At 38.8% G+C, this 25,879-nt stretch overlaps 2 protein-coding genes across 4 annotated transcripts in view; both read left to right on the top strand.

Moving 5' to 3' along the window:
• Positions 1 to 3,184: 3,184 nt before the first annotated feature.
• dcaf12 (DDB1 and CUL4 associated factor 12) lies at positions 3,185 to 16,898 on the top strand. Its single transcript, XM_057845758.1, has 9 exons — positions 3,185 to 3,601; positions 8,268 to 8,555; positions 9,340 to 9,606; positions 9,984 to 10,044; positions 10,207 to 10,400; positions 10,495 to 10,560; positions 10,885 to 11,047; positions 14,637 to 14,815; positions 14,898 to 16,898. The coding sequence occupies exons 1-9, from the start codon at positions 3,542 to 3,544 to the stop codon at positions 15,054 to 15,056; spliced, it is 1,437 nt and encodes a 478-aa protein (XP_057701741.1). The 5' UTR covers positions 3,185 to 3,541; the 3' UTR covers positions 15,057 to 16,898.
• Positions 16,899 to 17,124: 226 nt separating this feature from the next.
• The window catches only part of ubap2a (ubiquitin associated protein 2a), a 39,571-nt gene continuing 30,816 nt past the window's right edge, over positions 17,125 to 25,879 (top strand). Inside the window, exons 1-7 of one of the 3 annotated variants that reach the window (XM_057845757.1) lie at positions 17,125 to 17,307; positions 21,415 to 21,552; positions 23,650 to 23,727; positions 24,983 to 25,093; positions 25,250 to 25,412; positions 25,487 to 25,573; positions 25,654 to 25,717. In XM_057845757.1, coding sequence (XP_057701740.1) covers positions 21,457 to 21,552; positions 23,650 to 23,727; positions 24,983 to 25,093; positions 25,250 to 25,412; positions 25,487 to 25,573; positions 25,654 to 25,717 — 599 coding nt within the window. In that variant the 5' untranslated portion in view covers positions 17,125 to 17,307; positions 21,415 to 21,456. Of the gene's footprint in view, positions 17,308 to 18,350; positions 21,345 to 21,414; positions 21,553 to 23,649; positions 23,728 to 24,982; positions 25,094 to 25,249; positions 25,413 to 25,486; positions 25,574 to 25,653; positions 25,718 to 25,879 lie in introns of those variants that run through there. The other 2 variants (XM_057845755.1, XM_057845756.1) reach the window with 2 other exon arrangements.

Consider the following 25,879-nt stretch of genomic DNA (forward strand, 5'->3'; position numbering starts at 1 on the left):
GAAGAAGGCACGCTGCACCGTCTTCGGTGACTGAATCCGAGCATACTCTAACACGCAAAATGCCTTTTCTTTTGAAGTGAACGGCATTTCTTAACCTGAAAAGATAGAAATGCCAAACGTTACAAAAACTTTTAAAACGTTTCTACACAAGCTGTGAAAATCTGAGGTCATTCCAATGAAAATTGTCAAAATTATTCGCCTACGAAATGGGGTCATTTTGGAACACCCTGTATTTTTGATCAATCAAATATTTCTGTGTAACATGTATGTAAATATCCAATTTTAAGACGACATATACTGTATGTGGATTTATTTCTAAAATTTGCTAAATCTGGCCGATGCGGCTTATAATCAGATGTGCTTTATAGTTCAGAAATTACGGTAAGTAAATAACAATTGCTTTTTTTTTTTTTTTTTTTAAACATTTCTGCAGATGATATTTGAAACCCTGCAAAAAACATAGTCATTGTATATTACAGGATCCCTGTCTGTCATATTAAGTTCAAACACATTTCAGAGACAACCCATGAATCTGCTTAAATCGTATTGCATAAAGGTTGATTCATGTTGAAATGTCTTACTAAAACTTGTTATACACCGCACTGCCACACCTGCCTTATATATCGATTATCTCACTGTAAAAATGCTAATATTCTAACTAACTGAAGGAAGAACCCAAAGCATAGGCTGAGTTTGACTTTTGAGCCAGGGGGGGCACAACATGTTGATGACCCCAAAACGCAGTGTCAGCAATAAAAATAACTTACAAGAATATGTATAATAATAAGTTGAAAATGAGCGTTTTTTTGTTTCTCATCATTCTTAGGGAATTCTAAATCAGGCTGCTTAGGACAGCTATACTTTTAGCCAAGATCGTCATCCATTGAAAATGGTACGCCCGCCGGTGTCGTGCCAATGTAGTTACCCCAGTCAAAAATTGTATTCTCTGGGCGGAGCCATATGGAAGTAGATTTTTTGTCTTCATTGATCGAGCAAAAAAAAAAAAAAGTGTTTGAATGCAAAAATAAATTTGAAACTCAAAAAATGCATTTGAAAGCTATTTTTCTTTTGTTTTGATTGAAGTCAAATTTTTTTTGATTGAAGCAACTTTTTTGATTGAAGTAATGTTTTGCGTTTGGGCCACATTTTGGCTCGGACATTTGTTTCCATTAGTCAAAAAATAAGTTTTTTTTAAACAAAACATATATTTTCAAACGAAAAATCACTTCAATCAAAAAAAGAAAAATTTCAATAATAGAAAAAAAGTTTTTTAATGCGAAAAAAAATATTTGAGGCTGAAATATTTGCGTTTGTAATTTTAAAAGTTTTCTTTGATTATATCAATCCTTTTTATTTTTGAGCCATATTTTGGGTACGACATTTGTGTCTAAATCATTCAATCCACCAATAAATTGCTTCAATCCCCCAAAAATATTTTCAAACAAAGAAAAAAAATCATTTGAAAAATAAAATTGCCCTCCCATAATTTTTTTTTTAAATAATATGCAAAGCAAATGACCGTCTAAGGTGCTAGTCACATGATCTGTTCGAAAAACAATTTTGACCCATTATAAAACAATCTTTTTGTTTGTTCCTTTCATTCTTTTTTGTTGTTTGCTTTAATGCTTTACAGCTTTTATACAGTGGGGAGAACAAGTATTTGATACACTGCCGATTTTGCTGGTTTTCCCACTTGCAAGTGGGAAATGTAGAGGTCTGTAATTCGTATCATAAGTTCTCTTCAACTGTGAGGGAAGGAATCTAATACAAAAATCCAGAAAATCACATTGTATAATTTTTAAATAATAAATTTGTATTTAACTGCATGAAATAAGTATTTAATACATTACCAACTAGTAAATATTTCGGCTCTCAGTTCTTTTTTAAGAACCCCTCCTGTTCTCCACTCATTACCGGAAGTAACTGCACCTGTTTGAACTTGTTACCTGTATAAATGCTCAAACAAACAAACAAACAAACTCCAACCTCTCCACAATGGCCAAGACCAAAGAGCTGTGTAAGGACATCAGGGATAAAATAATAGACCTGCACAAGGCTGGGATGGGCCACAGGATAATAAGCAAGCAGCTTGGTGAGAAGGTAACAACTGTTGGAGCGATTATTAGAAAATGGAAGAAGTTCAAGTTGACGGTCAATCTGCCTCGTTCTGGGGCTCCATGCAAGATCTCACCTCGTGGGGCATCACTGATCATGAGGAAGGTGAGGGATCAGCCCAGAACTACACGGCAGGACCTGGTCAATGACCTGAAGAGAGCTGGAACCACAGTCTAGAAGAAAACCATCGGAAACACATTACGCCGTCATGGATTAAAATCCTACAGCGCATGCAAGGTCCCACTGCTGAAGCCAGTGCATGTCCAGACACGTCTGAAGTTTGCCACTGAACATCTGGATGATCCAGAGGAGCAATGGGAGAAGGTCATGTGGTCCAAAATTGAACTTTTTGGTCTAAACTCGGCTCGCCGTGTTTGGAGGAAAAAGAAGGATGAGTACAACCCCAAGAACACCATCCCAACCGTGAAACACGGGGGAGGAAACATCATTTTTTTGGGCTGCTTCTCTGCCAAGGGTACAGGACGACTGCATCGTATTGAGGGGAGGATGGATGGGGCTATGTATCGCCAGATCTTGGCTGACAACCTCCTTCCTTTAGTGAGAGCCCTGAAGATGGGTCGTGGCTGGGTCTTCCAGCATGACAACTACCCAAAGCACACAGCCACGGCAACTAAAGAGTGGCTCCGTAAGAAGCATCTTAAGGTCCTGGAGTGGCCTAGCCAGTCCCCAGATCTGAACCCCATAGAAAATCAATGGAGGGCAAAGTGGGAAAACCAGCAAAATCGGTAGTGTATCAAATACTTGTTCTCCCCACTGTACATATATAGGAAAGTCTATTACATGCAATGACACTTTTCGGCCACCGGGGGGGCCTGCCCCCCTTAAACTCCGCATATAATCCCAAAGTTGTACAGTACTCAAAATCCCATATTTTTTAATTCAAATTTTATCAATTATTTTAATTTATTATTGTTTTTATTGCTTCATTGTATTTTATTTTCAGCGCTGTACGGGTGAACATTTCGTTCCGTATTCACTTGTGCGTACTAGAATGAGTTTATCTAAATACAGCAAAGACCGCGCGCAATCGTTGTGAACGAGCGCGTACACACGGGCGCGTTCACGAATGACCTTGTTTTTGTTGACGTTTAATGAGTGCGGCTGCGCGGTTGCCGTTGATCTCACCGTTGCTGACGCGACTATTCACGGGGCAAAGAAACAACTAAGCTAGCGGTTCAATACTTAGTATTCTATAGTTTAAATTTGTTAGTACATAGCGAGTTAAAATTGGTAAATTCCCCAGAAAAGCGACGAAGCAAAGTATCCCGTATGTAATCGTCCTCGCTTGTCATCGGACGCCGCCAGCAAAGGCCCAAGAACAACATCGTTTATCGACATTATATGATCCAACGTCCGGAGTCAGGTTTACCCTCCATGTGGGTGAGGGAATTGTGTGTGTCAGACTATGGCGAGAAAAACAGTTAGCAGGAAAAGAAAGGCAGGGGAGCCCAAGGACCAACAACAGGTAGGCGGAAACCGGTGAATCTCACTGGCTAAGCTATGCAAACTGTGATCTTAGCATGCTAACTAGCATCGTTCGAACTATGATCGAGTCATTTAATCTGCACCAAGCGATAGAACCAGTGCGACACTGGAACGATCGGTGTCGCCAAACCACTCGGTAGTCAATGTCGGATGGATAACTACATATTTATAACGTTTGTATCCGCAAATGTCCACATCACAACGCGTGCTAACGTTAGCCGAATATGGAGCCAACTGATAAGATACAATGGTAATTCTGCAGGTATTTACACTGTCAGTGTCTATCTTTCAAGAAATTAATAACTAGTGTTAGATCACTTAGCCGCGGCCAGTTAGCGAATGAGAACACTATCCCGGGGTCAACATTTGATCTTGTGAACGTCTCCAGTTCCTTATTTAGTCCATCTGTCTACCAAACTGGATTACAGAAATATCCAATGTGACCCTATCATTACAAGGGTCATCATACAGCAGAATACTCCCAACTGTCTGTTTGCCTGTCTGACGTATGATAACCTTATGCAAATATATCACGGTATTTCATTTACAGCTCTAAAATGTGTCACTTTGAGATATCTGGGTTAAAAAAAAAACTTTTTTTCTAATGAACAGTATTTTTATTTAAAAAAATATATATATATATATACAAGCAAATTGGAACATAAGTATAGTACTATAATAATAAAATAAAAATAATATAATTAAACAAAACAAAAACAAAAAATAACTGAAATATTCTAAATAAAGTGAAAATAAATGCAGTCCTTTAGGTATGCGTAAACCCACAGCCACAGCTCAACATAATTACCATCAAAACAAATTAATAAATATTTTCCATAAAAAGCACGTGTGTATGACTCGTATCATGCTTACATTATACACACAGTAGGGGTGTGACAAAATATTAAAACGGTGATATATCGTGATACTTCGTTTCCCAAAAGGTTATCGATATGCTCTAGGACTGCAGCTATCGATTATTTTAGTAGTCGATGAACTAGTTAGTTCGAATAATCGAGTAATCGGAAAAGGAACATGAAAAATTAAAATATCTGAGCTGAGCCTCAAACGGTATTAAAAATAAATGAGGATGTATGTAAAACAAAAGAACAATTGGCTAACTTACATAGCAAAAGTCCGCTAGCTTAAATGGTATAGAATGCTAACTTTTTTTCCAATGCTCTTAACAAATGGTTCAGACTCATATTCCCACAAAAAAGGCTACATATAAACTAAATTATGAATGCATTAAAAAACATTAGCCCAAAGAAAAACTTAGCTTACGTAGGTCTTAACAGGGAGCAGTTGGATTCAGCCATGTGAAATGAGGCAGACCAGAGGGCAATGTATCCACCCTAATCAATAAACTAAATGTAAACACTTTCAAAATAAAACATTACAACACCACTTTAATTAAACGAATACTCGAGGCAACAAAATTTAATTTGAATATTTTTTTCTAATCGAATACTCGAGTTAATCGATTAATCGTTGCAGTACTAATATGCTCCTGTCAAGAATCGAGATATCGTTGTAAAAAGGTGTCAATTTAAAAAAAAAAGGCTGCCATTGACGGTGCTCGACGCCCAATCCATTTAGACTGGGAACGTTCGTTCATTCAAAACCAGAGCATTCACAGTCATTCGGTCCGATTTTCGGGGCATTTAAAGGTCACTTGCTTTTAATTTTAGGGCATTTACAGGTCATTTGCTGTAGAGTTTGAGTCACTGCCTATTCATTTGGGTGATTCCCAGGTCACTTCCTGTTCTGTAACGCAAAATAAACAGCAAGTGACCCATAAAATACCCCAAAATCAACAGGTAAATGACCTTAAATGGCCCAAAATTACTCATTGCCTGGCATTGGCTGCCACTTACAGCCATAGACGTTCAATCCGTTTGAAGTGGGAGGGTTCATTCGCTGCCACCCTCCCAGTTCAAATGGAATGGACGTCTACTACTGATAAGCTCATTCCAATTCACAGCAAGAGCTTGTTTTTCTGTTTATTAGTTTTTTGTAGAATATCCTTGATTTCCTGACAAATGTATCGAAAATCGTTGTATTGCTATATCGTCAGATCGTTATCGTGAGCTTTGTATCGCAAAATCGTATCGTATCGTGAGGACTTCATAATATATTGACGGTACACAGGGTGCGGGGCCGATTAATAGGGGGCTTATCTCCGTCAAAGCTAACCGAGTGGAAACGCAAACAAAGAGGGTTATACGTTGAAAGTTCTTATGAATAAATGCTTAGATCCCTGAATTATTAATAGATATGGACCTAAAAAAGTCTCGATTCTTGGTTGAAGTAAAAAAAAAAAATGGGCAGGTAGCACATAAATGCTTAAATCCCTGAATTATTTATAGATATGGACCTAAAACAGTCTCGATTCTTGTTTAAAAAAAAAAACGGGCAGGTAGCACTTATTTTATGTAAATATGTCGAATGTGCTGCCAGTCTTTAAGCCACTGTGGCGTCGCCTTATCACCACAAAGAGCATTTTACTTTGAAATTTTTGGGAATAAATGCTTAAATCCCTGAATTCTTTATAGATAAGTACTTAAAAAGTCTCGATTCTCGGTTAAAGCAAAAAAAAAAAAACGGGCAGTTAGCATTTATTTTACATAAATATGTCAAATGTGCTGCTAGCCTTTAAGCTACTGTGGTGCCGCATTATCACTGCAAAGAGCTTTGAATGTTGAAATTTTTTGGAAATAAATGCCTGAATCCCTGAATTCTTCATAGATGTGGGTGAAAACAATCTCGATTCTTGGTTAAAAGCAAAAAAAACGGGCAGTTAGCATTTATTTTACGTAAATATTGCGAATTATGAAGCCAGCGGTTAATTTCTCCCATTGATTTTTTTCACGTTTCAAAATGCATGCATGGTACGAAAAATATACCGTATCGGCCTGAATATAAGACGGCCCTGATTAAAAGACGACCCCCTCTTTTTAGAGACTCAAGTTTGAAAAGACTTTTTGAACACCAAATTAATTTTTATACAGAAAATAATTACAGTACATATGAAACAAATGATTATAACAATATATTTGAGAGAAAAAGCATGTTATTTTGCCTTATTCAAATCTTAATATCTGAACATTTAACTATCTAAAGTGCAATCACATTCGTAAACGAATGGCTTCTGCTTTTTGAAATTTAATAAACCAATCTATTGTGATAAAACAACAAAAATTGCAATAACTGCATTAACCATCAAAGTGAAGTCTAACTGTAACTGTAGTTTTGAAACAAATCTGAATAAGGAAAAACATTGCAATAAAATAATGCAAACTGGTTAAACTTAAGAGTAGCTGAGATCTGTTATGACAGAACATCGCTTCAATGATATCTGGCGCCATCTAGCGTCGTGAATGGGTATAACGTCTAGACCGCGAATATAAGACCACCCCCACTTTTTCAGTCTTATTTCAATGCAAAAAAACATTGTCTTATATTCGGGCCAATACGTTACTAATTACCTTGAATCCCTGAACAAACCACTCCTGAGACAATCCTTCCTGTTTGTATGCGGTACAGCGTTTGAACTTTTTCAACCTAAATCCGGCGTTGGAGAATAACTGCGACCGACTGAAGCGAAGTGTAGGACGGCCCCGTACTTGAAGTCGTGGTGCAGTGTGGCGTGAATGTGACCCTCCTCATCTAAGCCGCGGCTGTCTGTAACTTTTCTGTAGCCGAAGTATTCCCATACCAGTGATTTCGTTTTCTTCAATGGGGAAAAAGTTTGGAGTTTGAAGGAGTTTGACCTCCTTCAGCCATCGTGTAGCACAGCTGACTAACTGACACTGAGCAACAACCACTGGGAGAGTTGAGCCTTGCAGCTGCAGGTGAAGGATTTTTCCCTGAATTTTTGGAACATAAAAAATAGTTAATACCGTAGGCATGGTATGAGAAAGTTTTTGCGGTTTTCCAACCGTGACACTTTCATCCCACGGTATACCTTGAAACCAGTAATCGGCTCATGTCTAGCTGGTATATATAGTCAAGTTGAGAAACATCTCAATGGCAGCCAAGTAAAGAGTTGTAAATTTAGAATCCATCCCAAAAATCTGACCTCAATTGTGTCTAACGGTCATCAAAAGCTTGAAATTTAGGAAATGGGTAAATCCTTTTCAAAATGAGCGCGCTCATTTGTTGAGCAATGTATGTAATATACACATTAAAAACTACACATTAAAAACTACACATTCTATAAGAGGAGTACACATTTTAATGGCCAGAAATCACGTTATATACCGGTATGTTTTACTTTACTTGAATTGCTTTTTTATGAACATTTTGAAATATTGACATGTTCTTTTAGCGCTGTCATTTTACAAAGTTAAGTTCAGGATTTTGTACAAGTAAGTACATAGTAAGCAGGTAAACTGGCGAAAACACTTCATGTGATAGAGAAAAACTGCACTCAGATGTGGATTGTATGGAAAGAGATTTGTTAACAGCTGTAGGACTGAAAACATCTTGATTTCCCCCCCCCCCAAAATTGTAGCCAAATGTAATCAGAAATAATACAGTTGGCATTCAAAGTGGAAAGAGTTGATCCAAGCTTTGCAGATTTTTTTCCATCTTGACCATTGTTGGCTTAATTTCCTTTCTTTCTGCAACTTCCCTTTCATTAGCTGGGCTGGTGTCAGGCACCGTACAAGCGGAGCAGAGTCTCTTATTCTTCACGTCATGTGCAGTGGTGGCACAGTCGCCACTCGGTCGTCTGCGCCCTCCGGGGCCGAGAGTTCAGACCTCAGCAACAGCATGAATTGCAGCTCCAGCGGAGCCTTCGTGGATTTGCCGCAGGCAGGCTCCCTGGCATTCTGAAAGAGAGGGAGTTCTCTCTTGGGCGTCTAAACAAAGTATTTGCCTCACAGTGGCTCAACCAACAGCAGGTTGTATGCGGGACCAAATGCAACACGGTGAGATATTTTTCTTTAAATCTGCAGTAGATTAAGTATTGCAAATATCACTAGTTTTTATCATCAACTGAGTATTATTGTTACAGTAGGTTGATTAATTTACTAGTTTCTTAATTGTTGATCAATGTTATCAAAGTAAAAAACGATGTTTGCAAATGGTCTTGTCATCATAATGTAGTTGTGGCAATATAGATATTAGTCTTCTTTCATGAATTATGAATTTGGTGATCAAATAGTGGTCCATTAATCTTCTGCCCTTCCTGATGGACACCTCCCACTGCAAATAACAACAATAACTGACTTCATCCTGGTTTTACTTCATTTCAACTTTTGCTGTCAGACAGAAACTACATTAGCACAAAATCATGCACAAATAGACAAGCAAAATTGGTACGGTAAAAGAACAAGTCTAAGCCATCACACTGTGTTAGTATTATTTTTTTCTATTTTTTTTTTTTCATTTTTTCCCCGTATTGTTATTTTTTTTAACATGTTGTTTTGGTGTTTCACTTTTGTATTTATCTGCAAAGCATTTTGGAAGATGTAGGTCTTTTGACTGGCAATTTTGTTGTACACAGTACAATGAAAATAAAGGGATCGTAATAGTTACCACCCTTGCCCTGGTTAGTTTGCCTGTTTAACAAGTTAACGTGGTCGTGACGAGTCCACATTGTTGCACAGTTAAAATTACATCCCTTCTTGAGGTTGATGTTGTGATGGACTTTGTGTGCGTAAGCCATAATTGTTGTGTAAATAAATGTTGTGCTGTTTTGCTTCCTTTCAGCTTTTTGTAACTAATGTCATGACGGGGCAAATCACTCGGATTCCCATGCTCAAAGACAGGGAGTGTCATGGTGGAGGCTCTGTGATAGGAGCGGTGCAGAATTATAACACAACCACAAGCTCTCATTCCCGGCTTGACCAGCAGGGATGCGGGATCCATGCTATTGAAATAAACACTTCAAGAACCCTCTTAGCTACTGGAGGAGACAACCCCAACAGCCTCGCCATTTACAAGCTGCCTACGCTGGACCCCGTTTGTGTTGGAGATGTGAGTAGTCCGGTTAACAACACTTTGATCAATGTGATCTTGCCACACATTACTTTTGGTTGGTATTACAAACTTCATTTTACAAAATAAGTGCACACACCTCCTCTCCAACATATTGGCAAAGTTACACTTGTATAGCGCCTTTCCACCGTTAAGACACTCAAGCGCTTTGACACTATATCCTTATCAACTTACGGGTGATGTAGCACCAGGAGCAACATGGGGTTCAGTGTCTTGCTCATGGTTAGTTAGATGAGCTCATCAGGGTGGTGAATCGAACCCACAACCACTGTGTTGGGGAACGACTACTCTACCACTGAGCTAAGCCGCCCCATGTGACCTGCTTTGTTTTTTCATGGTAGTCATGTATTTGTTAGGATGGCCACAATGACTGGATCTTCTCAATAGCATGGATCAGTGACAGGATGGCAGTGTCTGGTGAGTTCTCTGTATGAATGACCGGTGTTGGGGGTTTTACACAAGCTGAATAACAAAGTCAGCGTGTGATTGATGTTTATGGGTACCATGTTTAGATTGGTTGCTTACTTAACTGGTGTACTTGACGTGTCTAACATGTCTTGCTCATATTCCAATTTCCAGGTTCACGAGATGGCTCCATGGGTCTTTGGGAGGTAACAGAGGAAGTAATGAATCAAGCACAGCACAGTCAGAATGAAACAGCCATGCCCTCCTATGCCCACATATCCCACCGAGCCCTCAAAGACATCCCAAAGGAGAACACTCACCCATACATCTGTAAAGTTCGGGCTTTGGCCTTTAACAACAATCACAAAGTGAGTGTGATGTTTAAACACTTATTGAGAATATGAAGTGTTTGTTAGATTTAAATTGAAACAAGTGTCCCAAGTGATCTTATGTTTCTCTCAGGAGCTTGGTGCTGTATCTTTAGATGGCTACTTCCATCTTTGGAAAGCTGAGCACACTTTGTGCAAGGCAAGTGACATGTTTTCTAAAAAAAAAAAAAAAAATTTTTTTTTTACAGCCTACAACAGAAGTTGTCTTAACAGTGCAAAACTGCTATTAAATGTTGAAAAACTGTTGCTTTGTGTAAAAATGTTAAACGTTTTAAAAGTATATATATGAAATTAAAACAATTTTGAGGTTTGTTTGGTCCCTTATTATTCTAATGATTTTTACTGATGTCTCTACTTTGGTTTCATTACCAGAATGAAGGTACTTTATGTGTGTGTAGTAACAGAGTAACGGAGTAAAAATTTTGGCATGCTGTTAATACCAGTTGCATTTCTTTCTCTGCAGCTTCTGTCTACAAAGCTGCCTCACTGCAAAGAGAATGTGTGTCTGGCATACGGGCAGGACTGGTCAGTATACGCTGCCGGATCTCAAGCCCATGTGTCTTTTTTGGATCCTCGTCAGCCGATACACAGCATAAAATCAGTGAATTCCAGAGAGAGGGGAAGTGGTAAGCGATCTATTATTCTTAAGTCTGCATTCCTTTAAAAAAAAAAATTTGAAATTCATAAATCAATACTTAAGTCATGGGGTCTCATGCTTTAACTGTGCTCCAACAGAAATGTGTGCTAAAATCGTACGGAAAATTGACTGATATTTTAATAAGTTTATACATGAATTAGAGCATTCTCTGCGTACAAATTTAGGATCGAGGATAATGAAGAATCCATCCATACATTATCTACCGCTTAACCCGGGAATAGTGAAAAATAAGATTTCAAAAAACATTTTAAAACATTTTTTTCCCTCCAGATTCACAACAAGTCATTCTACGAACATAAACTTCATAATGATATTGACGGAGCGCGGGGACGATTAATAGGGGGCCTTTCTCCGTCAAAGCTGACCGAGTGGAAACACAGACAAAGAGCTTTTTATGTTTAAAATTCTTGGGAATAAATGCATAAATCCTTCAATTCTTCATAGATATGGACGTAAAACAGTCTTGATTCTGGGTAAATGTGTCCTAATGTAAAGCGCTTTGGGCATGGTAACCATGCATTTAAATGCGCTATACAAGTACTCTCCATTTGCCATTTAAAAGAGCAAAGAACCGGGCTCTTAGCGTTTATTTTACGTAAATATGTCGAATGTGCTGCAGCCACCTTATGAAAACAAAGATCTTTTTCCGTTGAAAATTCTTGTGAATAAATGCTTAAATCCCTGAATTCTCTATGGATATGGACGTAAAACAGTCCCGATTCTTGGTTAAAAGCAAAAAAAAAAACATGCAGTTAGCATTTATTATATGTAAATATTGCGAACTATGAGGCCAATGCCGTAGCGGCTAATTTCACCCATTGATTTTTCAGTTTCAAAATGCATGCATGGTATGGAAAAAATAGTAATTACTTTGAGTCCTCGAACAAATCACTCCTGAGACATTCCTTCCTGTTCGTACGCGGTACAGCTATTGTACTTTTTCAACCTAAATCCGGCGTTAGAGCGCTGCGCGCGTGTGTTTGAGAATAACTCCTCTTGATGTGGGCAGGTCCCCTACTTGAAGGCAAGGCGCAGTGTATGACGGTTGTGACCCGTCAATATCATTATGAAGTCTATGCTTGGAAACAACAGTCCTTTATGAAACTAGTTACGGTGCAACTTTTTATTACTTCACTCTTACTTTGTTCAACCTTTCGAGTTTTATATTACAATGTATGCTTCTATGCATGTTTTGCGTTTAACATTCTTTAACTGTGGAATTAAACTCCTTATTAAGATATATTAATTTTTGTGTTCATCAACCTTTTGAAAATTAAAAACAAAGAAAATTATAAAAGTTTTGAAAACCATCCCTCTCATCTTTAAAGCTCATTGAATTTGCATAGTTGTATCAAACAGTTACAGTGGTACCTCTACATACGAAGTTAATTCGTTCCGGGACTTTGTTTGTAAGTAGAAATGGTCGTATGTCGAGCAGGATTTTCACAAAGTACATTATATTTCCATTAGAGCTGAAACGAATACTAGAGCAACTCGAGTAACTCGAGTTTAAAAACTGATCCGAGTAATTTGATTCACCTCGAGGAATCGTTTAATTTTGCCAGCTCTAAGCATCACGTTTTGCCCTGACTACTTGTAATGAGGGACAACGCGCTGACGTCACGTGCGTAGAGGAAGAAGCAATTATATAAAAAAAAAAAAAAAATTAACACAGCCGCTACAAACTACGCCGACGTTGCTAAAAACTACGCCCGCATGATGCTAGTGTGGTAGCAGGTAGTGTCCGATGCGTCTCATAGATATCGCATGCATTTAAGACTAGATGCGAAATGACAGACTTGGCCGTGTCTGGGCAGCGTTAGTAAACAGCCGCCGTCTTTAAGCAGTAGACTTCTCATCACTGATAAATATAGCGTTACTGTCACTCGCTCACGGAACGTTAGCCCTTCGGAGGGCTAGGTTTCTATTGATCATGACCACTGTCGATGCGTGGCTAACGTGTCTTACTTACAGGCTTTATTTAATCTGTAAAAAAACAGCGCTGTAGAGTGATGAGGGTGTAAAATTAAAACATAATAAAGCTAACAGTTTTAGCTCAGTAGTCATTGCTGAATAAAACACCAGCACTGGTCCCTAATGTGCTCCAATACAGCAGGTATCATACATTTATTTTGAACACTGCAAAAACTCAAAATCCTATCAGTACTTACAGTTTAGACTAACTTAAAACTTAACTAGAACTGAAAAATAGCTTGACACAAATGGAAATTAAATTGAAATACGTTATCAAGCGTAATTACATTTTTAGGTAAGAAATATGTTTTTTTTTTTTTTTATTAGATCTAGAAGTTTTTTGAGTGAAATCAGTGAATTTTTTTTTCTAGTTACATCTTAGATGCAATTGTTGGCTGTTTTCAACAATGGACATAGAAAATAAAGACATTGATTGACTGAAAATGGTTTAATATTGGATTAAATGTGTTTTTTTCTCATGTATATTCATAATTGCTCTTTACCTAAAAAAAAAAAAAAAGTTTTATCCGATTAATCTATAGAATTATCAGTCGATTACTCGATTACTAAAATATTCTATAGCTGCAGCCCTAATTTCCATGAATTCCTACCACAGCCCGAAAACCTGCACTAAATCCTTATTAAATACGGCTTGTAGTATTAGAAATGGCAATTACACATAGCAAAACAAATAAATTTTAAATAAAAATCATAATAATAATATAATAATACTAATAATTCCTGTAATAATGTAACGACTCGGGTTCTAAGGTGGCGGATGTTTTTTTGCTGTACCTCAACGCGTCACATAGCTGACGTGACGGTGCGATAGAGAGTGCGGTTCTATTTTCTTTTCTTTTTGTAATGTTTTGTTGCTGGCTGGCTGCCGGTGTCAACTGCAGCAGAGAGTAGGCGTGTTGTGTTGCACAAGTTAATGGAATAAATGATTAGAAACCTGACGAAGCTGTCGATTTTTTTGGCGATGTTACCACAATAATAATTGTCACCTTAACTTATAAAGACTGGCGAACGGAGGTCGTCGGAGGACCGTCGTGATCGACATTCTACGGCCATATCGTCGAGCCAGTTCACGGATGCACACACCAAGCTCATATTTTTCTTCCGTTTCCATCTCCATTTCAATGGTAAGCGTCACCTTTTCCTTTTTTCCCCACCTGCTCGAACCTTCATGGAACCAGTGTTGATTTCTCTCACAAGAAAATCCGGCACGCGCTTGTCTAGTGGGAAAACAAACTGCGGCGCTGTCGTAAATCGTCGGATTTCAAGCATGTCACCGGATGTAAAAACAAATGGCGAGTCAAATTTTACGTCGGATGTCAAAAAGATTGGGTGTCGACGCGATCGTATGTCGAGGTACCACTGTACTCTGAATAAGGAAATGAGGGCGTAGTTGATTCTTATTATAACTTGATAGGCCTGCACCGGTCATTTAGAATGAAATCAATAACATACGCCTAGTGGTGAGTAAAAAAATTGCCGGTTTGTGTGTGCAATGAATCTAATGGTGATATTTTGAGTATTCGCTGAAGTTGTGCACTGAGTGAGACCCGTTGTCTGTGCAGGGATTCGTTCAGTCAGTTTTTATGAGCACATCGTGACAGTGGGCACTGGTCAAGGGTCACTTCTCTTCTACGACATCCGCGCTCAGAGATTTCTCGAGAACCCTTTGATAACAACTGGAGGGTACCGGAAGTGCTCGGGAGAGGGCATTCTCAAGCTCACAACAGGGAAAGGCTGGCTGGTAAGTAATATTGGGAACATTAGTCATGGCAAGCAACTTGGAAGAACCTGAGTGATTCCATGCAATCTTGTTTCTTTTTCAGAATCATGATGAGACATGGAGGAGTTATTTCTCAGACCTTCACTCTTTTCCAAATGCCGTATACACGCACTGCTATGACGACTCCGGCACTAAACTGTTTGTAGCCGGCGGACCACTCTGTTCTGGCCTTCACGGGAACTACGCAGGATTGTGGAGCTAGCCCTGTCATCCTCTACAGTACATCCTGAGAGGATGTCATGTTATATCCAAACTTTCCCTTCATTTCTCCCTTTCGGCAAACTCCATAGTTACATTTACATACAGCCAATAACGCTTTCATGATCTTTTTTTGGCAGTAACGTGTATGCAAGGCCATGTAAATCTTACTCAAAAACTTGATTACGTATGCTCATATCCTGGTTTTTTAAAACACGCTTACTTGACTGGCTACTGCCAAAACCCCCAATAAAAGGGTTATTGGCTGCATGTAAGTGATGCCAATGTCTCTGTTGGATTCAGGACAACGACATAGCCACCACCATATCACAGCTTTGATTTTTGTTGTCCGTCAAACCGGTCCTCAAGGGCTGCTGTGGGTTCAGATTTTTGTTCAAACTGATCCAGCACAGACCGTTTAACCACAGCGGTTTCTGCTGAAATATGAAGTACCGAACTTCAATATACTGATTACACTTGTAAGAAAACAGATTGGTGAAAAGGTCTCCTTTTGATCAGTTGGAATGAAAACCTGCGCCAAAGTGTTCCTTTTTTCATTCCACCAAAGCAATTTTTTTTTAACATAAAACTTTAAACCAACCGTTTTACAAGAGCTGCCAATGAGAACCCTTGAGGAGTTTTTAAAAATTGTTTCATTAACAATAACAAAATTTGTGATTTGTCTCTTTGGTTTGGTTTATAGCATGTAAGATACAATGTTTTTGTGAAGATGGACCATTTCGTTTGCTTTCTGACCAGACTGAATGGCAATAATATTACAAACAGAAAAGGAAAGAGGATTGAAGAATTTAGGACCTAGCCTGCGACGCATTGTTTTTTTTCACAAACCACACAAAAAAATCTACAGCACAGCAAAATTAAGACAGCCTATAACAATCAAAATAAGACATTTTAGGCAATTATTTGTGGTCAAAATCATACAGGAGAAAAGTACACTGGTCTCTTTTGATGTATAACCCCTTTCAAATTTTGATTTGAGTGGCGTACAGTTTCTGATGATATTAATTATATATTTATTTATTTCCCCTTTACACCACCCACATTTTAATGGCTTGGGGAAGTGTTTGATTTATGAAGGTGTATTCCTTTCCCCTAAACCTTGAGTTACTTTGCTGTTCGATCTGACCACAACGCTTTCTGCAGTTTTGCACACTTCTTTGTGTTCATATACTTACAATACTTATTACTTAAATATGTTAAGTCTGCCATCACAAGATGATTTTCACCTATTTTGGGTTTTATTATATGTATAGTTTCTTGTCAAATAGTTCTCTTTCTTGATTTGGTTGACTTGCCTGTGATGCTGAGACCTTGCGGTGACTATGGAAGAAAAACCGGTAGCTCCGAAAACCTTTCAGCCATCAGAATAGAAGAAGAGATTTAAGATTCATTGTTTGCTCGACTCAAAATTTTGGTACTACATGCATGTGTCGCAGTTGTAAAACGTATTGTTTGTATCAAGGAGTGATCTTGCTCATGTCTTTTGGTAGAGGCAGGGTAGGCATAAGTCTTTTTTTTTTTGCCTTGGTCGGACAAGTCTTTCTGTGAAAGAATACCATAGGCTATAAATTATCTTTTTTTTTTACATGGAATATTTTCTGATGATTTGAAAGGAAAAAACCCAACTGCACCGATAACTTAAATAACCAACACGCTTCGTGTATTTTATATAAATGTGGACCGGTATATATATGTATGAAATACATAATGACATTTGCATACATTTTATGTATATTTCTGAAGATGTGTGTGGATTGATGTGTCTACTAATTGATGCTGTTTTTTATACATATGAATGTTTTTACCAAGATGCAATTTGGGATGTAAAAAAAAAAAAAAAAAAGCATCAGGAAAACAAGTTATTGAATCATCAAAAAAAAAAACGTTAATAAATTCAAAATGTGTATCGGAGTTTATTGTGTTATGTTTTGTTTTTTTCGTAAGTCAACACTATACCATAAAGTGGTGTTTACTTCATTGGCACCGCTAGACCTGGAAGCGATTGGACGTCTAGCGCCGTCAATGGCATGAAAAAGTGAATATTCTCAGACATTCGCCTCAGTTTGATTAAACTGGACATCTGGTGTTGTCAATGGCAGGCAATGAGTTAATCTGACATGACAAAACAAGTTGTGTCCAGACTCCAGAGGACATCCGAGGAGCATCCACAGCGGTAGCCTTGATCACGTGACCACCTTGTCTGCTGCTGCTGGCTGAGTGAAGCGTGTAAGCAGGTAATAACACGATTTTAAAATCATGTTTTCGCTAATTCAGCGCCCAATTACCAACGCCTTTAATCAGTTTTCTCGAGCGTACCTGGCGCACGTAGACGTTCGCTTGCCTCGCAGCTTTTTCTTCCTCGGGGCTGTGAGCGGTGTCTTTCGCAATTTTTCTGTTGTCTTGGTTTCCCAGCGAGCAATGTCGTGATGGGATTGGGTTCCGCTCAAAGGCCTTCTAGGTTTAATTCGATACTCCTCTTTACTTCTGGCGCTATTTGGTTTGCTCGTGTTATTTTCGTCTGTAAGAAAAATGACGTTACATAGCGATATGGCCCAAACATAAACGAGGTTAATAGACAGTCGATTGTTCCCAACTCGGACCAGATTTAGATAGCATCATTTGCTAACGTTAGCTTCTTCACCCCAGCTGCCTCCGAGACTCGGTCGCTGTTAGCATGTTAGCTTGTCTGAGGACAAAGAGGCCCCTAATGTTACAAGCATTAAGTTTTATCATTTTTATTTGTGCGTAACACTACGATAATATGACGTGCCGTCGCAACGTGTAATGTCAATTCATAAACACACACGGATGGTAAATAAGTAATATCATTTGGATGAAGTTAGCTTCGCTATAAACAAGCTCTTGGGTTTTTCTTCCAAATAAACGACCCTTTCTGTGTTTTTGTGGATAGTCGCTCGAATGCCATCGTTAAATGTAATTGTTTATGCAATACATGTTATTTACGTGGGGTTTAGTCAGAAAAACACAGTATTTTTCAATGAATGGACTATTATCAGCAACAAAACACGAATAAAATATCTGACATTGATTTGGTTTCTGAATGAAAGTGAGCGGTGCAGGAATGTTTTTGTTGAGAATGCGGTTTGTCTCAGCATCGAAATCTTTTCCCACTTCAACCGAGCAAGAATCTTGGCATTAGCTTTGTTCGGTCCAGCAGCCAATAGTGTCAGTGTGTTGGATGACGTCACTTGACCGATGTAAACTGCACTGCTATTGTTCTCACAGTAGGCAACTGTCAGTGGGCACATTTTTCATTTATACTTGAAATTCATTTTGTGCTTCACCATTTTTTGGTATAATCTTGAAATATTCAAGATTTATCTACTTTCATTCATCAGCTGTTCATTTGTCATTTTTGTCAAACATTTATTGCATTTGTCTAGAGTGAAACTTGGATAATGTGGCATTGTGTGTTTAAAACAATCAACAACGCCAAGTACAAGTAACCTTTTTGTGAAATACGGTTGCACAAAGTATTTGATTATGCTAATTGTCCAATTCTTATATTGGAGAAAATGTTTAAAATCCCCCAAAATAAAAACTCGTAGAAGCGCATCTAATGTGTGACAAATGTGATGTCAGTCTCTTCATGCACGTACAGTACATACATAAATGCTGATACACTCGAAACTGGTGAAAAGTAGCTCAGACTATAAGGACACTCAGATTCCTATTCTCCGTGTCTAAGCAGCTGAACAGGATAGATATTTATAGAAAAGGAAAAAAAAGGAAGCGAAGAAAATAGGCACACTCTTTAGTTTGTGTACCTGTTCAATCTGTCGTCTTTCTCTGTCTGAGACTCAGCTTCACCTCCTGCGTCCATTAAAGCTTGTTTTTTCGATAGGCACACATAAGTGTGTAGCCAATGCGTGGCAAATAGGCAGGATAATCCGAGATACAGTGGTACCTCTACATACGAAGTTAATTCGTTCCAAACCTTGTTTGTAAGTTAAAATGGTCATATGTTGAGCAGGATTTTCCCATTGGAAAATACATTCTCATTCCATGAATTTGTTCCACAGCCTGAAAACCGACACTAAACCCTTAATAAATACTGCTGGTACTATTTCAAATGGCAATTATCCATAGCAAAAGAAATAAATTATAAATAAAAATCGGAATAATAATAATTCCTGTAATATTGTAACGAATCAGACTATAATGTGGCGAACGTGTTTTGCGTGCTATACCTGAACCCACCGCGTGGTTGACATGACAGAGGGAGAATAGTGCGGTAGAGATTTTACTATCTCTTTTAATGTTTTGTTGTCTACTGTCCTGCAGCGGACAGTAGGCGTGTTGTGTTGCACAAGTTCTGAAATAAATGATAAAAAGCCAGACGAAGCTGGCAATTTTTTTGGTGTTGTTACCACAGTAATAACTGTCACTTTAACTTATAAAGAATGGCGAATGGAGGTCGGAGGACGACCGCCGAGATTGTAGAGGTTCTTTGGTCGTTATTGTTGAGCCAATTCACGGATGCACACACCACGCTCATATTTTTCTATGATTTCCATCTTCATTTCAATGGTAAGCATCACCTTTTTCCTTTTTTCACCTCCTGCACTAACCTTCTTGGAACTCGTGTTGATTTCTCTCACAAGAAAATCTGCCCTCCGTCCTTCTTGCGGCAAAATGAAGAAACTGCGGCGCTGTCATAAATCAGCGTATTTCGAGCATGCCATCAGATGTAGAAACAAATGGCGAGTCAAATTTTACGTCGGATGTCGAAAAGATCGTGTGTCTAGCGATAGTATGTCAAGGTACCACTGTCACTTGCATTTGATTGGCTAAAATGGTACTTAGAGCAGGGCGGTAAACCGAAAATTTACCGTCACCGAAATTCTTAACGATGACCGACGTAATTTTGACCATGTCGGTAAATTCGGTAAATTAATAAAACAAGAAAATATAGTCTTTTCATCCCGCTTTGATTCTGTGTTGTTCGTCTATGTTCATTCCCCTTTAAGAAAGCAGTGAATGTGCTTACGTAGGGAGTCACGTGATCATCAGGAAGCCAATAGAACAAAAGCCCGGTAAGCTAACGCTAGCAGCTAACGCTACAAGCAAAACGTGATGGAGTGTGGCTTAAGGGAGGTTCACCAAACTTTCAACCGACATTTAGTAGACTCTTGGTGGCATCCAGACGGGCTTTCACCCGCTGTCCTCCTTTGTTCTCACGATTTCCGGAGATGGTGCTTTCAGTGCTTTCTACTGGTAGCCAGGCTAACGCTAGCTAGCGGCTAACGCTACAAATGAACGTTATGGAGTCGGATAGAGGCTCTAACCTTGTCGAAACGGCTGAACTTAATGAGTGGATTGGGCACGGACTGCATCTAGCAATTACTATGTGGCGTTATTTTGTATCTGTCTGTGTGTGATTCCTCTGATAGCTTTTGTGATGGTAAAGAATTCCGCATAAAGTACAATCCAACGGCCAAACTTATAATGACCGAGAAATGGCCCCAGCTATTTTTATTGTGCGTGCATTTATTAAAAAATGCACTGGGGGGAAAAAAAACCTTAAACCATAAAGTAAACACTTGTATTTAATAATTATATCACAGCAGCCATTAACAATAAGTTGTCTTTTTGAAGTGTACTGTTCAAGCTGCAAGTCATTTGTGTTACAATTACATGTTTGCACAGGCATATTGATTTTGACAATGTATATTGTTCAAGTCATACACGCTGTTATAAATGTTCATACTTGAATTCTTATTGCTTACAATACATTTTTATAAACTTAATGTTTAGACTGCATGTACAATTGTTAAATACAGTATATCAAATTGAATGCTGGTAAATAAATCAACAAGAAATAGTTAATCTGTATTTCATGCATTGATTCAGATTTTCAAATTATATAACAGTCCGCTTGGGCGAATTTATCGTCATTTATCGTTATCGAGATAATTCTGCTCAATTTATCGTGATACATGTTTAAGGCCATATCGCCCAGCCCTAATGGTACTAGCATTTAAGAATGTTTGACAAAGGCTATCTCTAACTAGATCACTCAATGCTGTTTTGTCACAAGACCAGCTGTGTCTTATCTTACATCGATCATTATGTTAAATAATGCTCACACCTAAGAATAATTTATGGTTTTGATCATGGAAATGCAAGTGTGTCATTCCTTTCTCGCAACGCTCAAGAGTTTTTGAACAGTCCCGATTATAGCAGAGTGTCCCATGGAGTGCATTTCCCAGCACGCACTATGTCCCCCACCGAGCAGAAACTCCACACGGTACATTGCTCCTAAGTTATGACATGTGAATATGTTAGTGATTTTTCTTTCTCTCTTGTTATGTTGGCAGGTTTTTCTATTTTGTACATACAGAGTTTTGTATATACTGTATATGATGAGCTCGCTGGGCAGCGAAAAGGCCCGGGGCCCTCGTGAAAAAGTGCTGCCTGCTGCCACTCACACGTCTCAACCACAGAAACAGATACAGGTGAGAGTCCAGAGCTGCAGGAATGTGAAGGACAAAGTATGAAGTATTAATGTTAAGGTCCTTGCTAATTTCCTCGATTTTTCTCCAGTTAGTCACATTTTTCGCTTGCCAAGAGAAATAAAATTGCCCAAATTTTTATAGCAATTTTAGCTTGTTAATCTTCTGTGTTGCAGACAAATACACTTTTTTTTATTCAACCATAAAATTCAGCTCCTACTGGAGGTGGAGGAAATACCATATAGTGTTGGCAGGATTTCAAAACTTCTGACTACGCTGCGAGTCTTCTTTTTGACAACCTTTTACCCATTTGTTTTTTTTTCCGCAAATCCAAGCAAAAAATATTATGTTCCGCAATGCGAATGGGAAGTGTTTCTCTCATTTTCTACACAAAATTGCAGACCTACAGTATCTAAGACACACTTTCTTTCAAAAACGGTGTGTTCTTAAAGTGGTTTCAAACTTTTGCACGATACTTGATTTTATGAATAGTGTTCCATCATGTCCCAGTGACAAGTTAATTCACTGTTGTCAACTCTTTGTCAGTAAATCATGGACTTGATATATTTCACGTAATGCTCCAAACTTTGAACATATTAGCCTAAAGCGCTGGAAGTTTTTAATGTACCGTATTTTCCACAATAAAAGGTGCACCATATATATAATCAATATTGACTATCATGGCATGACATTCCCTTTAGCGCAGCTCTGTCTAGTGGATGCATATTTCATCCCTAATCACTACTACTACTGCCCCTAAATACAGTTTTTCGCAATTAATGTGGACCAGAACCCGCCGCGATAAGTGAAAAACTTTTGTGTGTGTGTGTGTGTGTGAATGTTCAATGTATTTATTCAGATTTAGCATGGAAAGAGATACATATAAGACATGTTTTTTCACTTTTTTCCCCAAAGTATAATTAATATATATATTTTAATAAATGATTTTTAAGGAATTCAAATGTAATAATTATTATTAGTTTTAAACATGTTACTGTCCCACCGAATTATTTTAAACAACAATAAAGTAGAAAAAGGCTTGTCTTTATTAAATACTTCATTGCATGAGTCTACTCAAATTCGCTCAAGCTGCTCACTTAAAAACAATGAGTTGCCACAGCAACTGTTTAACAAGTTAAATGATGATTGACTGGGGGCGAGAAGTAGCAAGGGATCACTGTAATGCGGTGCACCCTTTATATCAGTGATACCCGACCTTTTTTGCACCGTAGACCGGTGGAATGTGGGCTTTTTTTTCACGGACCGGTAATGTGCGGCAGAAAATGACAGTAAATATAATATAACACGTCGAGGCTGAAAACGAATATTAAGTGGAGGGAAAATGTCACTCACCATGCACTGAATCAACCTTTTTTTTTTTAACAGAGGCCGCTCCTAAAACTTGTTGGCAAATATCTTTGGTCGCAAGCATAATGAGTTCATCTCCAATCGTGCAAGGTTTCTTAGCTTTAGCAATACGGTTCTCCATTCGCTTCATTGCCTCGTTTGCTAGCTTTTAGCCACATATTATGCAGAATGGACTTGGTTGTAGGCTCCTCTTCTGGCTCAGCAGGTGGCCTTTTCCCCGTAAAAAAAAATGTCTAAAGACGTCACCGCGCGCAGCACACAGCCAACAGCAGCTAAAGTTGATGTTTACATTGACTGGCGCTGGGTTGCTATAGGTGTGCAAACACCCTGGTAATTGCGGCCAACCGCTAGTTGGCAACCTATACAAATCTTAACTCAGCTTAGTCCATAGAGTAGACAGGGATATTAATGTGTCAAGAGCCACAGGCCAGATTGCAGTCGTTAATAAATTGTTTATTTCTCTGTGGCCCGGTAGCGCCACGGACCGGTACCAGTATGGTGGTTGGGGACCACTGCTTTATATGACAACAGTTTTAAAATAGGCCATTCATTGAAGGTGCGCCTTTACAGTGTGGAAAATACTGTCATGTTGCATATCTACTGGAGTCAGATTTAGGTCATTCACAACATTCGATAGTGAAGAAAATTTATAACATTTTAAAGTGATTAATGAAGGCTTCCCTAAATACATGGTGAAATGCTCAACTCTTTAGCGTTTCTTTTTTGTTGCAGGCTACTGCTGAGCAAATTCGGCTTGCCCAGATGATCTATGACAAGAATGATGCTGACTTTGAAGACAAAGTTAACCAGGTACAATAATCTGGTCTGTAACTACCAATATGTGCAGTATTACAGTAGTATTCATTAAAGATGCACCGATACCAGTATCGGCAGGGTGGGGGCCGATCCCGCACTAAAATGGTGGTATCGGTGAGTACCAACAAAGAGGGCGCCGATACCATTTACCAGTCCAGTATTATAACTGTTGACCTCAGCCTTTTTTTCTCCTGACGCTCACTACACTCTCTGATGTGTGATGACATGTGATCACTTTGCATGCCAAACAGCTATCGGTATTGGCCTCCTTCAGACCAATGAGAGCGGGCCAATAGCCGCTCTTAACCAATGCCGGGGCAGCTTTTTCATATGTGGGAAAAACAAACTACGAGAGGAAAATGTTGGCGGTCTGGAAATATTACAGTTTATAATCTCCGTCGAGTACAATGGCTGCATGCAAGATTTGCGGTCTGAAAATTTCCAGAGGTGTAACTAAATCGGCCAGTTTCAATACCTCAAACCTGATAAAACATTTGAAAACGAAATGCGAACGAACACAGAGTTTGAGGCTACAACAGCAGCAACTGCTACCAAGAGATAGGGGACTGGACCGGAGCAACAAACCCTGATCAGCTCACTTCGTCTACTTTACTTTTATCGTCTTTTACTGAAAGAAATGCCGCAGTAATTTGAGACATGTTTTAAGTGCTTTAGAAGTAAGCAAAGTAAGCTATGCTAAGTGGCTAAGTGTGTGTTGCTGCTGGTGCACAGAGAGGGAGGCTAATGAAGAGACAGGATGCTGTGGTCAATTATTATTACTTATAATTTCATGAAAGTTGCACTATTTGGCCTTTGAGAGCCAAAACTCCGGGTTTAAAAAAGTTAATCATTCATTAATTGTATTTTTACTTTCTTACTGTTGGGCTAGTATTATAAATGTTTTAATTTCACGAATTTAGCACTATTTTGGCTTTTATGTGCCAAAGGTTTATTTAACTATTGTCACCCATACCAGGTATGCAATAAAAAGTTCTACTGGATTAACTTTGTGTGTGTGTATATATATATATATTTCAAACAAAGTGGTATTGCTATGGTATCGGTATCGGCCGATACTGCACAGCCAGGTACCAGTATCGGGGCCAAAAATTGTATTGGTGCAACACTAATATTCGTATAATTGGATAGATTACAATGTGTAACTTGCTAACATACTTTAATGAAAGGAACCACTGATTTTCCTTTAACATTTTTTACCACTTGTTTGTCTATTTGATTGTTACCTCAGCTGATGGAGGTTACTGGAAAAAACCAGGACGAGTGTATGGTCGCGCTTCATGACTGCAACGAGGACGTGAGCAGAGCCATCAACTTCCTCTTGGAAAGCACCTCTGATATGGTAGGCTTGTTGTAATACAGATTTTAATTTGACTGAATGAATGGGATAGGCTCCAGCACCTCCGCGACCCTCGTGAGGAAGAAGCGGCATGGAAAATGAATGAATGAATGAATCATGACATGGCAGTTTAACACCTTTGTAACACTTTGTGTTTAGACCTCATGGGAGACAGTGGGGAAGAAGAAGCCACTGATTAAGGAAGGTCCTTCAGAAAGCAAGGAGAACAAGGAGAACCGTGAGAAAAAGGGCGAGAAGGAGGGTGGCAAGGGCCGTGCGGCATCTAATCGCAAGGGCAAAGGAGGCAATCGAAACCGACAGGGTATAAAATTTTGTTACATTTTCAGTGTCACAAGACTGTCACCAGCCTTAATGCATGTCATATCTTTGCATCAGGTGCAGCTCGTCCAGTGGAAAATGGTGTGGAGGTGACACCAGTGGAAAGAGGCTCCGATCGCGGGAAGAGGGCAAAAGGTGGTCGAGGTGAGATGGCAAATTCCAAAAATGATGTTCTGTTCATCACTTGAGTGGATGTTGTTGATATTCATGTGATTTTTATACAGGGTCTGGTGGTCGAGGCAGAGGTAAAGGACCAGCAGCAAGCAGGTTCTCAGCTCAGGGCATGGGGTATGTTGACACGCACTCTGTATTTTAAATAACTCTTGTTTTACACTGCGTATGTTTACACGGACAACATTTCTTCAATGTGATCAGCGTTCGTTCATAGACACTTAAAATAATGATCCGATTCTGTCTTGCGTGTTCATGCATTAGAACGTCATTCAGAAC

The sequence above is a fragment of the Corythoichthys intestinalis genome, chromosome 9, assembly GCF_030265065.1.
Source record: "Corythoichthys intestinalis isolate RoL2023-P3 chromosome 9, ASM3026506v1, whole genome shotgun sequence".
Taxonomy (NCBI): domain Eukaryota; kingdom Metazoa; phylum Chordata; class Actinopteri; order Syngnathiformes; family Syngnathidae; genus Corythoichthys; species Corythoichthys intestinalis.